General features: G+C 33.3%; 1 protein-coding gene across 6 annotated transcripts; it reads right to left on the bottom strand.

The window, feature by feature from the left end:
• Window positions 1-596: 596 nt before the first annotated feature.
• LOC128188338 (transcription factor ces-2-like) lies at window positions 597-17,729 on the bottom strand. 6 transcript variants are annotated; one of them, XM_052859322.1, is made up of 4 exons: window positions 17,557-17,727; window positions 16,285-16,518; window positions 15,730-15,885; window positions 597-4,240 (listed from the first exon to the last, which is right to left on the bottom strand). In XM_052859322.1, exons 1-4 carry the CDS (start codon window positions 17,648-17,650, stop codon window positions 3,921-3,923), a joined length of 804 nt encoding a protein of 267 aa, XP_052715282.1. In that variant the 5' UTR covers window positions 17,651-17,727; the 3' UTR covers window positions 597-3,920. The 6 variants fall into 6 exon arrangements, with proteins under 6 accessions (XP_052715282.1, XP_052715289.1, XP_052715317.1 ...); XM_052859329.1 differs by having other exon boundaries at window positions 597-4,237; XM_052859357.1 differs by lacking the exon at window positions 15,730-15,885 and having other exon boundaries at window positions 17,557-17,729.
• Window positions 17,730-19,235: the final 1,506 nt, after the last annotated feature.

The following is a 19,235-nucleotide window of genomic DNA, read 5'->3' as shown; positions in this document are numbered from 1 at the left end:
GACATATTATTTCAGGATGTTAATTGGTGTAGGGCAGAGTCACTGGTTGATCCATCCTGATCTGTTTAATTAAGCTCTGGCAGTTGGTGTGTTAAACTATCACAGCTTAATTCTAAAATGATTCAGACAATATATACCATGTAGGATCTCTCAGGATTTGTGATGGTACATGATCATGATTTTCTATCCCCGGGCCTTGGTGAGGGAATAGCAAACACACGAGCTGGATGAAAATCATATCCCATCACAAATCATAAGAGATTTTTTTATCACGTTTTAATCCTTGTATTAAAGGCTTTTTAAATGGTTATACCACTTTGATAGAAATATGTAAAAATCCATTGTGATCGCAGTGTAATATCAAATTTCAATTTCCTTCATGAGTGAAATCCATTGCATATTGACGCAAATGTGATTAATTTTCATATAGGATATCATTAAGCATATAATTAAACCAATGTTAACCAAAGAAGTAACCAATAGCTATTTCATCAATATCTATACTCCTATAGTCACCAAAAGTTGATCCTGGAAAATAACATTGCCAGGCATTTAGAAATGCTTAATGCAGAACTATTGAAAACACGCAACAAATATTCAGTTCATAAATTTATACATATATTTCATAAAATAATAAAATACACAGATTGTAAAATGTTTACAGTCTGAAGTGTGATTTTTTCAATATTTCCTCTTTTTTTTTTCAATACCAGGTAATATTACCTCATGATGTCACTGATTACAGAAAACAAGTAATTTTCTGGGTTTTACACTTGCCTACCTGAATATGTGTATAAAACTACAATAGTCTAGAAAATATTAACTTCATAGACATAAGAACACAAAGGTTGACCTATTTCACACAAGTGTAAAATAACCAAAATTATATGATATACCCGTCCCTCGTTGGTTTGTTTTTCAGATTTGGAGTAAGCAGATATTAAATTTCTTTATATATCAGCTAATAATTTTTTTTTTGTATGCGGAAGCTTAACTAACACAATATTTCACAAGACTTGTAAATAAACTTTTCATTAGTTGTAACTCACAAAAATATGTCTTGCTAACAAAATTATGATTGTATTCACACACAAACACAAAAAAAAGATCTCGCATAATGAAAAGTAATCGGTGTAACCAGAAAATAACGCAGTAACAAATATACACAATATTATGGAGAAAAACAAATTGGAATAGTTTTTCCCCAGGTTTATATATAAAAAAAAATCTAAATAGTTCAATAGTAACACTTCACAAAAGGAATAAAATATTACCACTACTGATATATGCCATCCATATATCACTATAATTTTACTGAGTAACTAATTAAAATCTCAAGATTTCTGTTTCTTCAAAAAATTTACTGTAACAGTAATACCCATTTATAGTTACAAAAAAAAGTCATTTATATCAATCGGTAATCCTGACGAGAATACCATGACATATTTTCGTACATATATATAAATATATACACTAATATCCCTGAGATAAACTTGCTATATATAACTACAAAGACAGAAAACTCTCTTTCTTTCATCACACAAAATCAAGTACTCCAGCTTTTTTTCCATCCAGTTTAAAACAAGCTAACACATGGTCACACAATACAGTTTAACATCATTTTAAAAAATATTTCGTAATTTAAAACATTTGTAAACCTGAGAACAATGCTACAATAAAAAATTTTAAAATGGAAAAAAAAAAATTGGTTCCCATATCCATCAAATCACACTGCTCCAGTTAATAGGTTAAGTAAACTGTTTTTAACTTTTTTATTACATTAGATCAGATACTCTGTAGAAAAAAAATACCTTCAAATTTTTTATACAAATTGACGTTAGTTGAAAAATACCACATTTTTATTCGAAAGCAAAGAGAAAGTACTAAATATATGTATTAACAAACCAAGGGCCAATATTCTGAATGGTAACATACACAAAAAAGCACCTTCATTTCAAAGTTGAGAGTACCTCCTTACAATATAAAAGAGGCCTTGATGGTCATCTGAGTACCATAGCATTTAGATGGACCTGGTATCAGGGAGTCTCATGTTTGCATTTTAATTAGCTTCCTTTCGAGGTCTAAACCATTATCCAAGATTCAGTCAAAGAACATGCAACAAAGTTGTAAATATGTTCAGTCTATTGTAATGGTCTTAAATGAACAAAATTTTCATCAATTTGAAACCATTTATTTACACAATTTTAATTCCCATAATTATACAATGTATTTTACAGATATCGGAATAAAACATTGAATGGAGGGTACACCCCAAGAGTCGGAGGAATCTCAAATTTCATGCCTTGCTCCAGGGGTCAAAAATTGTAAACTTTATTTATAATGCACACAACATACATTCAGTTTATTACTACCAATATACAATGCACCTCAAGAAATTAAAGTTTTCAAGATGTGGTTAAAAATCTAAAATTGTGAACAGATGATGACGACGGACGAAGACCAATTGCAAAACAAAAAACCCTGATACACTGTAAAAAGTAAAATTGATATGTAATGGTTTTATAATATGTATCAACTTGATGCTGCCCCCAACACGAGATTGAGATCGTTGTAATAAAACATTTGTCTGCTGTTGAAGCTGGGAAAATTACATTCAGGAAAACCATGAACATTCCTACTACCAAAAGAGGGAATTTCTGTTCTTTCAATAAAGGAACCGATACCAAAATTTATTTAGTTCCAGCACTGAAACTGTAAGCACTATCAAAACATACATAAAACACAAAAGAAAAAAAGAAACTTGGTAATTTTCACCATCGTTGTTTTTCCCTCCGTTTTTTAAGACCCTAAAACAAAAAGTAGAACAGATTTCATAGTCACAGAAAACCCAACAAAAACACCGATACTCGGACACAAACACACACACACACAAAAGGTTTTCAGTATAATGTGGTCACTATAAAGAGAAGGAAGGAAAAAGGTTGTAGACCAGAAAGATCAACAAACGAAAAATCTAATATGGCAGTAGGCATTATCAATGAGAACAGAAATTTCAAAAATATATTTGTAAAGAGATGAAATAAGGGAATAATCAAGTACAGGTACTAGTTTTATCTTCTAGACGACAACATGAGCAAATAAACGAAATATAAACGATCAATGTTTTTTTGTAGAGTATTAAATTTTAAACAACAAAAATTTTCACCGGATTATCATTGCACAGTGTATATAACAATATGGTTTTTTTTCCTGTATCTTCTTGAAAATTTGACCTATTTGTCATTTCTATTTCTTGCTGTGGCCTAAGCAGTTACATATTACATGAACAATTTACTATTCCCCAATACTAGATTTTGAAAGACTGAACTCAGCTATGTTTCTGTATTAAAATTTAACCGGTGAAGTAAGAATGTATACTAATCGGATATACAAGCTTGTACATGTATCAATTTTTATATGTGTGTACGTTATGTTCTGTGTGGGTATTGTTACATGTAAATTTAAGGGGATAATCAGTTCTATACTTTCTACTATACATGAGTGGCTATAATAAATCAAGTACACCGTATCAATAAATCTTACATCACATGTCATACTGTAACATCTGAAATATACACAATATAACTCTCTCACAAGAAATCATCATCAATTGTACATAATTTTGATGGAATTCCATATCAATGGAAATTGCATCTCGACTTATTTTTCCACAAAACAGCAAATGCTACATATCTAAAATGAGTTAACAAAACACACTGACACCGGCTTTGAAAAAAAAAAAAGTTTTTCAAAGATAATTGTAATTGCAGTATTCTTTTTTTAACAATTGTAATGATATATATATAATATAATAATTCGACTTTTATTGCAATATAAACATATACACTAAGAAGATCAAAAAACGGGTAAATATATAAAACATATAACACCGGCTAAACATGATGGATTTGTCATTAAGATCATGGCCTTGATCTCTTCTGTAGGAGGAGCTGTTTTAATGAGTTGGCCTCCTCCCTTAACGTACCGACCTGGGCTCTGAGAATAGCATTCTCCTTTTCCAGGAAACTGGCCCGGATGGCTATTTCATCTTCTCTGGCTTTTCGAGCATCCCTTGATTTTTTTGCTGCCATGTTATTTCGTTTTCTGCGTTCAAAATACTTGGTGTCTTTCTGCTCAGTTGGAATGGGTTTCTTTTCACTTCTCGGTCGTTTCTGCGTTTGCTGTACAGCGGCCAGCGCACGAGCGAGGGTTGGAGAAGATGCAGAAGCTGCCGCAGCTGCTGAAACCAAAACGAAATATTAGTCATTCTATTGAACAGAAACACAATTATTGACGACGGTGACCAGAGATTAAAATTGCAGTATTAATTCATTGAGGAAATAAGTATAATGCCTTGGTGACATTCATAAAATCCCAAGGAAACATATGTTGCTTGTTCGTGAAATAATTAGCAATAATACAAAATCTCTGAATGTAAATGTCACAGCTACTTGAATGGAATTTAAAGAAAATCCCTTTCTTTGGATTACATATATAGCAATTGCTTCTATTTCATATAATTAGCAATCTAATAATACAGCATTGTGGCTATTAGAGCATACAGTGCTGCTGAATCAATGGTCACATTGGTAGACACGCATCACATAATCCCTTATTACACTCTCACGCCAATAAATAGCATCAATTATAAAAAGACCATTCTATAATGAACATAGATATTGATAATCATTTCGACTTAATAATAACACCTTGCCATCAGGCAGGCTATAAGCAGATGAGAGGTCTGAATTCACTGTGAATTAAACCAATCAGTCACAAAGCGCATATTAATTTTAGTCCTACTATTACAGGAAAGGGAGACTAAGTACGAGCATAAAACTACAGCTCTCTGGGAGGAATTACATTTTTTCCCATTACAGTACATGCTGTGTATTATATACTCTGAGCTGTAGTGAACTTTGAGTATGCAGTGTGTGCCCCGTTATAAACCCTCCCTGCTACCAGAGGTAGAGGCATATATACTGGTGTACATAAATCAGTATATATATCGCCTATCAAGCCCCTGTCTGATCCCACTATAGATAACTCCACCAGCTGCCTGCTGCTACATTCTTCGATGTTTCACTCCCTAGACCTGCACTTCATCATTTCATTGAACTCTTGACACCTACATGCATTCAAGTCTATCAAACTGTCACTATCTCACAAAACACACCGATTCCTTTACATACAAACGTAGGTATAACTTTAAGAATCATTTACCATTAACAATCCCAGTATGTTTCATAGAGAATACGTCCACAGCAATTTTTCAAGTTGGAAATTGAGGTTGTAAATTGTAATTTACCAGGAATGACAAAAAGTGTTTGGTTTATAAACTTCTGTAACCGGCCAAGATATTTGTATTTTTCAGGGAAAAGCGTCTGCGAGATAATTGTTCGCTGCATGATTTTTTTGTATTTCTTTTCAAATCATAATTATCATATTAAAAGATTTAAGATTTTAAGATTTAAATTTGAGCACAATTTTGAAACATACGATTCCTATATATTGCATTAAATAATATGAATATTAATTACCAGTATGAACATATTCTTTAAAGAATTGAACACTCCTAAGAGTGAATATAAAAAAATTCTTCAATCCTTATATGATGACTCAACATTAATATGTCATAATCAATTACAATTTTCAAGTGTTTAAAAGTAGAACTTTGAAATTCAGTTAAAAAAAAATCACATGAGGTAACTACTGTTGTGTTTTTAGGACATGAAAAATCTGTTACATGGTCTGGTTGCGAATTCGAAGATGTTGAGTCATGATTCTACACAGTTCGGTGCTTAATTTACTGAAATATGTTCGGAATGACCAGAATTCTCTTAACAGCTACAGCTCCTTCTGTTAGGGGGTGAGAAATATTATTTGATTACACACACATAAAAAAAAAAAAAACGAGATACGCTATTGCCAGTGAATTGGGTAAATTTTCCCACTTATCCCCGACTGTTGACTATATCAGACTCCTACAAGGTTCCTACATATTCCCAGTTGCCCTCCCCCCCCCCCCTAAATTACTGGACGAATACCTGTACATTCCTTCATTCTGAACAAAAACTTGGCAGCAAAACTAGGTACAGTTACAAGAGAAGGATGCAATGGTAATTACATATGAATGAAAATAATTAGTGGGAAGTTGCAGATCCGACAGTACATAGAAAGCCCACGTCAGAAAACAACAACGCAAAACCCCGTCAATCGCGCAATCAAGGAAATGGGAATTACGACATACAACAAGTCATCTGAGAGTTATTATCTCTCAGCAAAAAAAGGTCTCCAAAATAGGGCAATTGTGTCTGGTAAATTAAGATAAAGTCTAACCAAAAGTTGTGCAACTTCTTAATAAAGGAAAGTTTAAGAAACCTAAATAGCATGCAATTCAATAATGGAGACTGGGGTTGGGTTGACAATGATCATACCAACCACCAGTTGCAAGTCTTGCGACTCTTTAAAATACTGAAATCTTAAAAAATCAAGATTTAAAATCATACATTTATGTTGAATTTGATCACAAATGATACTCAAGTTAACTGAGCCATTATTTTTTATTTTAGGTCAAATAACATACCAGCAGGTATTTTTTTTATTATCAGATACATGTACCAGTAGTAAGAAATGTAACTTATTTGAAAAATCTGAAAATTGAAAAAATTTTAAAAAGATATTAATTCACAATTGCTTTAAATAGCCTGATGTTTGTATTGTTTGTCTCAAATTGATTTTTTTAGCAACACCCAATGCATGCAAGTCCTCTGCTAACTGTGAACTACTTGAGCATGTTTTCCCCCAGGGGAAGAGACAGTCACTTTGGACCTGTATGGTAGCCAAGGCATATCTATCACTAATCTCTCCTAAAAACCGAATTACCGGGGATTTTGATTTCAATACCCTCCAAATAAAGAATCAATTTCTCCCCAGATGAACGAACACCATGAAAGATGGCGGGCTAAGATTACATCATACAAATGTAAGAGAACAACAATGGAATAATGGCCACTGTTAGCACCCTGTAACACTGGGCTGGGCGAGGAGGAATTACGGCCTAACTGTCTTACATAACCTCTGTCTACTGGGTACCACCACCGGGGAATTGCCACACTGTTTGGTATTAGATTCTGTCTGTCTGCATGTCTGGAAGTTAATCACAATCCAGAACCTAATTATTGACGGGAATTTTGTTTGGGTAGCTGTTTATAGAATTCAATCACCTCCATGCTGATTTTGTATACAAAATTTGTATACACTGTAAATCACAAAAACTGGATATTTCTTTACAATTTTTTTGTGAGACCTTATTTTGATAGCATAGCAACTCTTTCATTGCTGATACAATGAAGAATAGCATTTTAGGAATCTAAACTCTTAATACTCCCATTTAAGAATACTAATTTCTCATTGGTATTTGATTTTTTAAGGAGACAAATCAAATAAAAAAAAAAAATTATAAAAAATTATGCATCAAAAAAATTACAAAGCCATTTACAGTAGCTTCTAAACAATGAATATATAAAAAAAGCAATGACTTTCTTGACCCAAAACCAAAATTAATATAGCGAACTAGCATGATCACAGATGTACAAATTACCAGCATTACCTAGGCCTTGAAACTGCATGTAGGGATTAAGATAGCTTGGAGTCATGGGTCCCGACTGATAATTGTTTGAGTGTAATCCTGCCGCTTGTCCCATATATCCATGACTCATTGAAGGTCCCCCCACCATGGAGGGCCCTGCGGAGGAACAAGGTCCCTGGGGGATACCCCCTGATGGCATATGATATCCACTACCACTGAGTCCATCCATCATGTAGGAATCACTGAAACCATGAGGGTCCATGCCCAGTTTGCCATACCCGCCTTCCAGATTCATTTTCGGAAGTCGAGATTCAGCGGGTTTGTTTGGATCACAGAAATACTGATTGTAGCTGCTCGGACTGTCACGTCCCAGTTTGCTTCCGTCAAAACATGGATTGTTCCCGTACGATGCCATTCACTGTTACCATCAAAAGGCAATGTCCACAGAAAAAAATTAAATTCGAAAAGACTTCCACAATAAAAAAAAAATTAAATTGTTTTCAAAATCAAATCACTTTTTTTTCTTCACTTATTGCACGGTGGATCCTCAGTACATTAAGGACTAAAACTCAGTGTATTACCAAGTCGGTGTTACAGTAGCTGTCTTTGAAAGTGAGCGAGTGACAGTTAATTCGTCATAATCCTTCTCCCCCAAAAAAGTAAGAAAATAAATCTGTTATGTCAATTCCTGTAAAAATTCCTCTTGTATGGTCAGTCGGAGTTAACAGCCAATAAAGGTGATGTAACAGCTCTAACAGACAACAATACCCCGGCCAATATATCTGTTGGATAAGTATTAGAGTGCGATGACATAACAAATCTGTAAACTACTATAATCCACTGTCGGGATATGGACAGTGAAGCAGAGAGAGAAAAAAATTACTAAGTCCTTTTAAAGCCGAAGACTCTCTTCCATAACTGGAGATCACTACTAGTAATACTAATCAGAAGTTCCGAACACATGGTTTAAATGAGCTTGGTAATCACATGATCTAGGCTGAGGTAAAAAAAAAAATGACCCAGCAGTAGAAGCACCACCACAATACACCCCCAGGGGACACGGGTGCAAGTATCAATCTTGTTTCCAAAATATTCACTGGTCACTTCCTGGGTATACGGCAGTCACTGACTGTTTTGGGCCCGTGAATGTGCCGAACACTCACCTCAGGCAGTCGATACCTGCCCACTTCTGATTACATCAGAGTGACCACTTCACTTCCTGTACATCAGTCGAGGAGATTTGTCGTCACCCTGGGCCATACATCCTGAATGTAGCATCCTCCTTCAGTTCCCCCTGACACTGATCAGGAAATAGTCCCTGTGATGTTCACTCTATCTGACACTCTATCAGTGGTGGGACTTATCTCTTCTCTACTGACCACTACTGTACTACCACTTGTACTCATTCACTGCATATATACTATCTCTCCCAGTTGTTTACTAGTAGCGGACACAAACACATGTAGTGTATATACATTCCAGGTACCTGTATACCATCTAATACTACACTGATCATACAACTCCTTATCAATATCCTAATCCTTACTTCAAGACACCCAATATACATAAATATACATATTAACTATATCAACCAATACATAATAAGTATATCAACCAATCAACCACAGAAGACTGCAAGAAAACCAAAAGCTAAGTATCAAGATCTCTGACCATTTACTGCTACAATGCAGTAGGACTTTGCAATTTATTGACCACGACAGTACAAGTAAGAGCCATGTTACGTCAAAAAATGTGAAGAAATCTTCTTTAATACACAACAGTGTGGGATGGACCGGCTAGTGTACTAATCACTGTTATGAGTTCATTGTAACAGGGTGATTTCAGGGTGACAGTTATGATGTATTACGCACTGCCTCTGGTAACTGTGGGTAAGTTTCAATAGAATTCCGGGTGTGTTACATCATTTACCTGTTCGTACCTGTAAGACACGTGTTATTACAACTTGTGTTTTGGCTGGTCAATCAGGAAGACAATAATCCCAATAATACCTCTATCCTTGTATATAAATCTAGATCTATATCAGGTCCTGGTGATTAGTGTCATCATTTGTACCTGGTTCTACCCAGTACTCGGGCTAACTGAACTTTTAATAGATGGAGCTGACAGTACTGTTTGTGCAATATGGATATTAAGGTACCTCATACCATCAATCAATCAAAAATAAATAGCTTATTCCTGCTCATTTTTCCTGCATTTGTCATGAATTTCAAAAGTAATTTCAAAGAATACATATATCTCATTTATTTTTGGTCAATGTTTCGCTTTCAAAATCCACAACTAAATACATTACTTGCATTATCCAAAATCATTTCTACTAAACACAAATTTGTTAGTACTTTACACACCTTCACCTGTTCTTTTTACTATCATGAAGCCATGTACATTTTTTACTCCAGATTTTTGACCCAATACTTGTATTAATTGCTTACAAAAGGAAATAAATTGACCATATGTGACACTGGTTCTCCTAACAAGTAATAACTTCACACACAAATAACAATAAATTATCGGGACCTTGGACAGAGCATGCCTGGCTCCATTGCACGCTCTGTCCACTATCGCCTGCCTTTGATGGGCATTTGATTGCACAGTGTACAGGATTATTGCCCCTACCATAACAGCCATGTAAGAAATGACACCTAAATGTAACGCTTTCCTATTAACACTTTTCCCCCAAAGACAGGTATCGTTGGCCAGCAATACACATTGCTGTGTGGCCTCTATAGGGTGAGTTGACCATGCATCGGACACGTAGTTAACCATGCATCGGACACATACCTTGGATCGGACAACTTTGGTTACAAAAATACAAATAAATGTGCATGCGCTCATGTGTTGTTTCGAATATCCCTGAATTGTAGCTCATGAACTTTATATCATTATTAAGAATTTGACAGTCACATTGTCAAAGAAATAGCAAAACAGGCATCGGAAAATGATGTCAAATACGCCATCATTGAAAATTTAGTTACAAAGATTTTACACAAAAGCATTTTTTGAATGTTGTGTATTTGATGGTGAATTAGTGAAAATGCACCCTCTACCTAAAATATTTAGAGAGAAGTGAGTTTTCAAACAAAATTTGATTAAAATACCAGTATGTCTTAAAAATTTGAACAATTAATGTCAAGGTCATTTTTGCTCCATACATTCATTTCACCATTGATCGGACACAAATTAACAGTGCATTAGACAGTTTTCAATGCATGATCTTTTTCTAATACTTTGCATGTTAGGTGCCCATTCCTTGCAATGTACTTTAAATGTATATTAGAATCAAAATTTAAGAAACAATAGATACTAACATTTTCCTCAGATTACTTAGAAGTTGAGTTATATGGATACTGCCTTTTTAATCCAAAGTTCCTGTAGGTGATGACACGATAAAAAACCCCTCATGATAAATATACCTTTAAACAGAAGCACTACTCTATATTCCTGACTGTAGATTCAAGGATTTACATTAAAAGAAATTTGAATAGCAATTTAATAAATTCATTTTTCCGAACCTATGTATTTTCGCACTAAAACCAAAAAATATCTCCACTTTATAGCTTGTCCTTTGCTTGGTAAATATTGTTCGATCCATGGTGAAATAGTTCAACACTTCATTAATTTGCTTTTATTTTCTATGTTTTGAATTAACAATTTTACAAATTTTTCTACAATAATTAAGCAAGGAGGAAACCTTTAACTTTTACTTGAAGTTTTATTTGTAAATATTCAGACTATAATTGATGCATGATCAAAGAGTGTCCAATGATGGTGAAATCACCTTACATACCAGTAGTAACTGTACTGTCATGACAGGAGAATGGCAGAGCAGATAATTCTTATTTCTTTAACACTTTCAAAGAAAATTTTTCTCTCATATAAACTAAATAAAAATATAATTTGAAGGGGTGGATAGGTTAATTACTACTGTACAGTAATAAATTTTCATAAATTTCATCTTCAACTTTGTTCAAATATTACTGTAAATCCTTCAATTTCTTAGTTTGATATGCCGGGAATCTTTTTATTTTCTATGTCATTATGACAAAAAAATTAGGCCATGAGTAATTAACTATGTATTGTGATGTTTTTAAATCATTAAGCAATACTTAATATACAAATCCATTTTATCAAGCTCTTCCTTTGCCAAACGATAATCAAATCAATTGTTATAAACATATTGACCACCAGAAACTTATCACAGTCATTCCAGTAGCTCATTGGATTGTGATGACAGATTAAAACATGTTGCTTTCAATATATTCTTGAACAGATCTATATTTACATCTACCAAATATTTCTTACAGAAACTTATACTTAATTCATAGCTCTATAGAAACAGCCAGACTGAAATCTACACGTCCCATTTATCTAAAGTGACCTAACAAAAAAACAGGGACTGCACAAAATAATCATGATGGCGTATGTCAAACTCAAATTCCCATAGGAGACAATTTATTGCTTTTAGCTAACATACTGATGTACATTAACAGTAATTTAGTGAAATTAACTTACTTTTTACAATCAATTTAACAGGGGTTATGTATTTTTTTTTGCTATGTCACCACCTTCATATCCCGCATGAATCACCAAAGAAAGCATTTTATTGTTTAAATGTATAAACTATGACATGGCCAGGACACAGTATTGTAGTTTTCAGCAACCATGTCAGAAGATGGAACATACCAGAATTACCTGTACATGTACAATGAACGGAACAATTTTGAGGTTTTCTACACCCACTTTTTAAAACAAAAGTTTTATCAAATTGAGAAGTAAATAGATGATCAGAAATTGAGTTTTCTTGATTTGAACAGTTAATTGTTTCATTAAATTCAGTTGAATATAAATGCACAACTTAACCTTTTAAATAAGACAGTCTTTGCTAAATGCTTGAAAAAGTTTATAATAAGTGCTTTTTAATACTGAGCAAGAATCATTAAGGACAATCAAATGCAAATAGATAAATTAAACTGGAAAAGTTAAATGTTGGCAACCACAAAAAGCGACTTATGAAAAAAATTAAGTTGTGTAACAGACATTTTTATTGGACCGTAACATTGACGTGAACATATATACAGAAGTTAATTGTTAACTAGGGCAGATAGGGTAAATACTGCACCCTGCCCTCCCCATGAACTATGTACCCATACAGGGGTGAAATAGTTAATCAAAGCTTTTCCCAAATATCAATCATATTACGAGAATTCATATATGTTTTACCTTGATTGATTGAGGGTGAGAGAAAAGTCATCCTATCCCATTCTGTCATACTTAAGGGGAAAAAACTTATGGGTACCTCTTCTCCTTTTGCACTAGATAGGATATTGTAACACTGGTAATAGAAATTCACCAACCAATTGTAATTTTTTAAAGCAATAAAATATGGCCAAAATGGTGCATGTTGATCTGTACAGCATAATGATGCAAACAAGTTTCCTTTAAATGTGATTACAGCATTCCCTGCTATCTTAAAAGCTTCAAAATGCAGACTAAATGCAAAATAAATGTTAACTATAATGTTCATTTTATCATTTTTCTTTTTAATTCTTAGAAATTTCCCTTTTTATTTCTAAACTACTATCCCCCTCTTTTATTCATATGTTCATCGGAATAAATGATTTTTGTGATTCACTGATTTTGTTTTGTATTTGAGTTTATAAAAATTAATGATACTCCTATTTAACTTTTTCATCTCCAATGATATTTGTCTGCTTATTAATTTCTTCATCTATATAGAGGGGGGTAAGGAAATCAAGTTGATTTTTTTATACACCATTATACATTTTATTTTTACTGTTTTTTTTAGTGATCATTGAATATTCTATTAATATTACTCTCACTCTGTCACAAAAACTTGTAAAAAAAAAGATTACAAGATTCATCTGGATTCAAATGCAAGGCCTCAAATATGTCATGCCAACACTCTATCCACTGTCAAATGAGCCAATACATTGTACCAGCATCATATTCTCCTCCTCTAGTTCGAAATTCTTCCCTAGACTCCACTAATATAGAGAGATATATGCTTCTAAAGCTGAGAAAATTGCAGTGGGTGCTTTTATTACCTTTGGACCGAAATGTTTCATAATTAGAAAAAAAATTATGACTTAACCAGGACTTTTGGTTTGTAAACCCTTGCCTTTAATACCCTGACTCAACTCTGAGATCTGAGTTTGGTTAACCTCATACCCCTGTAGGCCTCTACCCATGCAGTGACGATCACCATTTTTTACCACAACTGACCTCAGAGCAACCTCAGGATTATCTCTACCATCATCACGTTCAAGACTTCACTTCCCCATATTACATCACCAAATTACAAATGGTGGTTATTTATTACCTGGCAAATGTATTCATTTCACAGTAATAGTAATCCAGACATTCATGACATACATGTATGTAGCTTTATTTCTTCACAAGTCATTAAAGATTTTGTAGCTACAAATCACATTACATGTTTATGCAAATTAATTTACCGATACATTTTTTTTCAAATTCAAAGTCGCATCAAAGCCTTGTGACTTGGCATGTTAATTCAGTCCTTGGTTGTCATTATGGCCTTATTTTCATTAAAGCACACAAAATTACTTTAAGCACACAAAATAATTCTAGAGTCAATCTAGACCAGCATCAATTATGAATGTTATCTTCAAATACTAAATATTTGCTTAATTTAATTTTTGTTAATGAGCGATGAGTGCCATAATCAAACTAAACAATATATTGGCTCTCTGTGCATGAGACTGTTGCACAATGTAATTTTTCCTGCATCTCATGATTAGCAAAATTGCCAACAATTCTCAATGTCAAAACTCATGTGAAATAAATTCTTTCCATCAGTAACAAAATGTTCAAAGGGTGTAGATAATATAGACTTTGCCGGAAGTATTGTATCAAATCATAGTGCATGATGTAAAAGATTTAAGTCTTCCAGTTAACAAATTATATTTCCGAGTCATGCTCTTTAATGTTAATGGGTAATTTTTGTTGGTTTTGCACTTAAACCATGGTTATTTGATATCTTAAATAATTCTTATGAAGATCAAAGTTATATATAATTGCATCAACATTATTCAAGATATTCTCCTGTTGGCATATACAATTCTTTGATCAGTGTAAAAAAAAAGAAAAGAATGAAATTAGATATGCTGTAACATCTTACAGTATTACAGACAGTTACACCAGCTGGTTCATATTTCAGCTATTTAAATGTTAAACTCAATTTATCTTAATTTCTAATCCCCTGAAAAAAAAATAATAAATAGAAAACCACTTAAAATCCACTCTTTTAACTATAAGCATTTGAAATGGACAACAGCTGTTGGGTTTCCATCAAAGACAACCTGTTTTTATGAACCTATCAGTGAAAGGGTATCTGCAAAGGGCATTAAAGCCCCTGCTTCATGCTTGCTATTTCATTAAACTATCTGATGCATTGTAAAGTTACCTGAAGTCATTTAAATAACATCCATTTTTTCTAACTCCTCTTTGTGTAAATTCACCCAAGTGGTTTGACATTTTGACTTCAAAGATACAACTTTTACTTATAAAGCTCCCAGAGTTACACAATGAATTCATAATGATTAGGTAAATTCAAGACAGTTTGCATCCTCGTAATACAGATTATTTCACTATACTTCATAACCAATCTATGCTCTGAGCAAGGGATACAACTCTATTGGATTATGTTCTGTTGTTTTACAAAAAGCTTTCGCAGCTCTGAAAATACGTAAGTCGACAAAAAAAATAAACCTAGATAAAATAACAATGTTAGTTAAATATTTCTCTCTCACCCTCCACCAACCTTAATACTCAAGGAGGAATGGGACATTAATTTTAAGACATATAGTCTTTTGAAATTTAACCCTAACTTTATATTGTATATTTTCTGCATACTTTTTGTCTTACAGCATAGCTCAGCTGGTTGTAGCAGCATCAACCAAAGACCTGATAGCTATATGTTTGAGGCTAAATAATTTTTTTTTTATCTTTAAAAGAATCTTAGAATCCTTATTAAACCTTTTGAAAGGGCAGTTATTTTTTGGAGTGTGATTTACTTTCATGCAGTGCAAAATGTCCCTTTCCTCCTGAAACTCTACGAGTACCCAGCATATACCTACCATGTCCATATATAGCTGCACTGTGTTCGTATAGCGAGGCCTCATACGAGTTTGTCATGGCCACTCGAGCCTGAGAGACACTCTTTTCTGGTCTCCTCATTGGCACTGGTTTGGCCAGTTGCTGCTGAGAAGAAGGGGTACCTTCACCGGGGCTCCCTGAAGGGGCAAGAAGTAAGACAATCATTCACTGGCCGGCTGAATCAATGTCAAGGAATGTGAAATTTTTTTTGGTACAATCTGGGACCATGTTGACAGTAAATTAAAAAAATTAGATATATAGTTATATTTTTTTTTTAAATTAAATTTGGGCCAAAGAAGAGCTTTTACTTGTTAAGACTGAGAGAAGATGTGTTTTTGGGTTTTTTTTAATTACGCATTTCACATTCCTGAAACAAGTGCCTTATAGTATGATTATCATTCACTTCAATTTGTGTGTTACAAAAAGTGACATGCAAAGAACTGAACAAATTGTGATTTTAAGTATAAACAAAATCATTATCCCAAAATCTTTTTTTGGAAATCCTTTCACCCCATCATTCATTCCATTCCATTTACCTGGGGGAGTAGGAGGAAGACCTTTTTCAGGTTTGAGAGCATAGTTCATGGTTGACTGACTATGGGGGTCGAACAGACCGGCAGCAGCTGTCGTGGCCACAGAGTTTCCCGCCATGTTGGCAGCAGCCCTACTCTGGTTGGACATGGCCTGCATTGTTTGTGCTGCCATTTCCTCCACGGAGGTGTAGTGTTCCTGATAAAACCCTAGTCCATGATGTTTATCCCTGGATTCTTCTAACGAATAAGGGAAAATATATATTGAGTGGGATCCTAGTCAATTTTATTATTCATAGTTTTATGTGTAAAATATATATTAACCAATGTATTGTACACAGGTTTTACACATATAAAGCAAGGAATACAATGTTGATATGTATCTGCAGGGTTCAAACAATACTCACTCAAAAGAATGAATTAGTCTCTGGATTTCTTATTTAAAATCCCATCCCCTCCCCATTTTTGGACATCTGATCATTTTTTATATTTTAAATTCTTAATTTATATTTATCATAAAAAATGATGGAAAAAAGAACCTAGGACAATGGGAAGTTTGAATTATGCTTTGTATTTCCAAAAATCACCATAATACTAATAAAACATGATTTTTACAAGATGATTTATTCAAATAATTTTAAAAAAAAAATTAATTATCATATAAATTCTCAATTGCATGGTTTTGTGAATTTTTTTTATAATAAATCATTTTGTGGTCGATATTCAAATAAATCAAAAATCAAGCATATACCTAATAACAAATTTGAAACAGATAAATAAGCCTTTTCCTGACGTACAGTATATTGTGATACCTTGTTTATCAGAGACCAAAAGGATGAGTAAACTATTTTGAATAAATAAAACATGTAAAATTAGAAATTGTCTACATTTTAAATACATCAATACGGTTTTAGAACTTTTTGCAAGTGAGATCAATTATATTTTCTTCTCAAAGTTTGTGCGCGTATGATATACAAATGTATACTTGTCTATGTACATACTATACATGTAGACAAAGAATAAGCCATTAAGACGTTAAAACGCTAAATTCTAAACGCGCACCTTGCACACATGGTGTAGTTCTTAAAATGAGTGGAAATTAATTGGCCTCAAAACATTCTACTAAACAAATTATTGTGTATCTATTGCGTAAAGTTGCATTATATAATGGTCAGTAACTAATGTTTACTGTCCATGATCCAATATGGCCGCCGGACTGGTCAAGCCAAGGACAGCGTGTAGAAAACACGGGAATTTTCTTCGAATGAACTGTCTTACCGAAACTTTGAGCTGCCGCTCGTTCGTGGAACATCTGTGCAATAATACTGCTGTCCACCCCCGGTGGAAAGTCGCAAAATCCCCCATCGGCCATACCAGAAAACGTCGAAAAAGTTGACCTATAATCTCATAAACCTAAAATAGCTGACCAGTTACGTCATAGTAAACAGTTAGAAGTGCGCAATAGGGCGATTCCATTTTTCACAAAGTCTAAGTACAGCATGTGGAGAATTAGAGTGAGTGTAATAATATGTGCTAAATGTACCGTTTCACAATTATCATTTGAACATTGAAATATTTCAATTACTTTAATATCTTAAAATATTTATTATGATGCCAACCACCTTGCTTATTATTAGCGAATAACATGGATAATGGACGCCCCCGTTACGCTGAATGCGTTCACAGTTAAACTGACCAGTCACGTGACTACGTGCGAGAATGCGACTTTTGTTACTTTTGACTAAAAAAAAGGTATGCATTGTGGTTGAACAATATTTAAGGTGCTATATATGTAATTTAAGAAACAATTGGATCATTATATTTTTTAGTAGATTCTGTATTTGACGAGCATTTAAATAATTTGTAAAAATTGGGGTTTTTTTTGGCGATTTAATTAAATTGGGCATAAAAGTTTGGTTGATGATGAGCATGTACAATAAACATTTTCTTTACTCACTTCAATGATCTTATTGAAAGAAATTCGTGAAATATAAACTCTAATGCTTTAAGTTTTAGAATTCAATTTTTAATAAACGACTCGGAAAGACCTCCGCAGATAAAAAGAAACAAATTCAGTGAACATGAAGATTACTTTTTGGGGGTTAGAAGAATTCTAGTCTATCAATATTACTATACATTCACGAATAAATGCAAGGAATTTATGTCATATTTATTCACCCATGAACTCTATAATTTTAATCAAAGAACTGAAGTACTGACGGGAGTTGATTTTCATTTATTTTAAAATCAACTTATCTTGCGCGGCAATTAGTTTTTAGTCTGTATTTAAATTACGCACTTTTTTATAATATGAATTTTAATCAGACAAGAAACCCCATATGAATCATGTTGTGTAATATTCAAAGATAGATTTTAAACAATGTAATAGTAATCGAAACAATTCTAAAAATTGTATGGATCCAAGCACTATTGATATTGAACTCCAGTCTCGTTCAACCAGACGCTCAGCTGTCTCCGTTAATCTCCGACAAGCAAGAGAGCCTCTCTGTTTGTCGGAGATTTACGGAGACAGCCGAGCTTTTGGTTGAACGAGACTATTGTCCTTTCTGATATATTTCATTTTTTTTTCAAATAAAATATACAACATGACTTAGTCATGTTGTATATTTTATTTGAAAAAAAATGAAATATATCAGAAATTGTCCTTTCTGATATATTTCATTTTTTTTCATTTTTTTTCAAATAAAATATACAACATGACTTAGTCATGTTGTATATTTTATTTGAAAAAAAAATGAAATATATCAGAAAGGACACTATATTAAACTCTGGCGTAGGAATACACGACACAACATATATATCTAAATTGTTCGTATTATATAAAATCTTACTATTTTCAAAGTGTTTATAGATAAGTTTCCTTGAAAAACAATGCTTCAGCATACATTACTTCGAAATTTTCTATTATATTCAAGAACTAAGACGTGTCAGCGGTG

This window comes from Crassostrea angulata, chromosome 1 (assembly GCF_025612915.1).
Source record: "Crassostrea angulata isolate pt1a10 chromosome 1, ASM2561291v2, whole genome shotgun sequence".
Taxonomy (NCBI): domain Eukaryota; kingdom Metazoa; phylum Mollusca; class Bivalvia; order Ostreida; family Ostreidae; genus Magallana; species Magallana angulata.
This window is presented reverse-complemented; position numbering and strand designations above follow the sequence as displayed.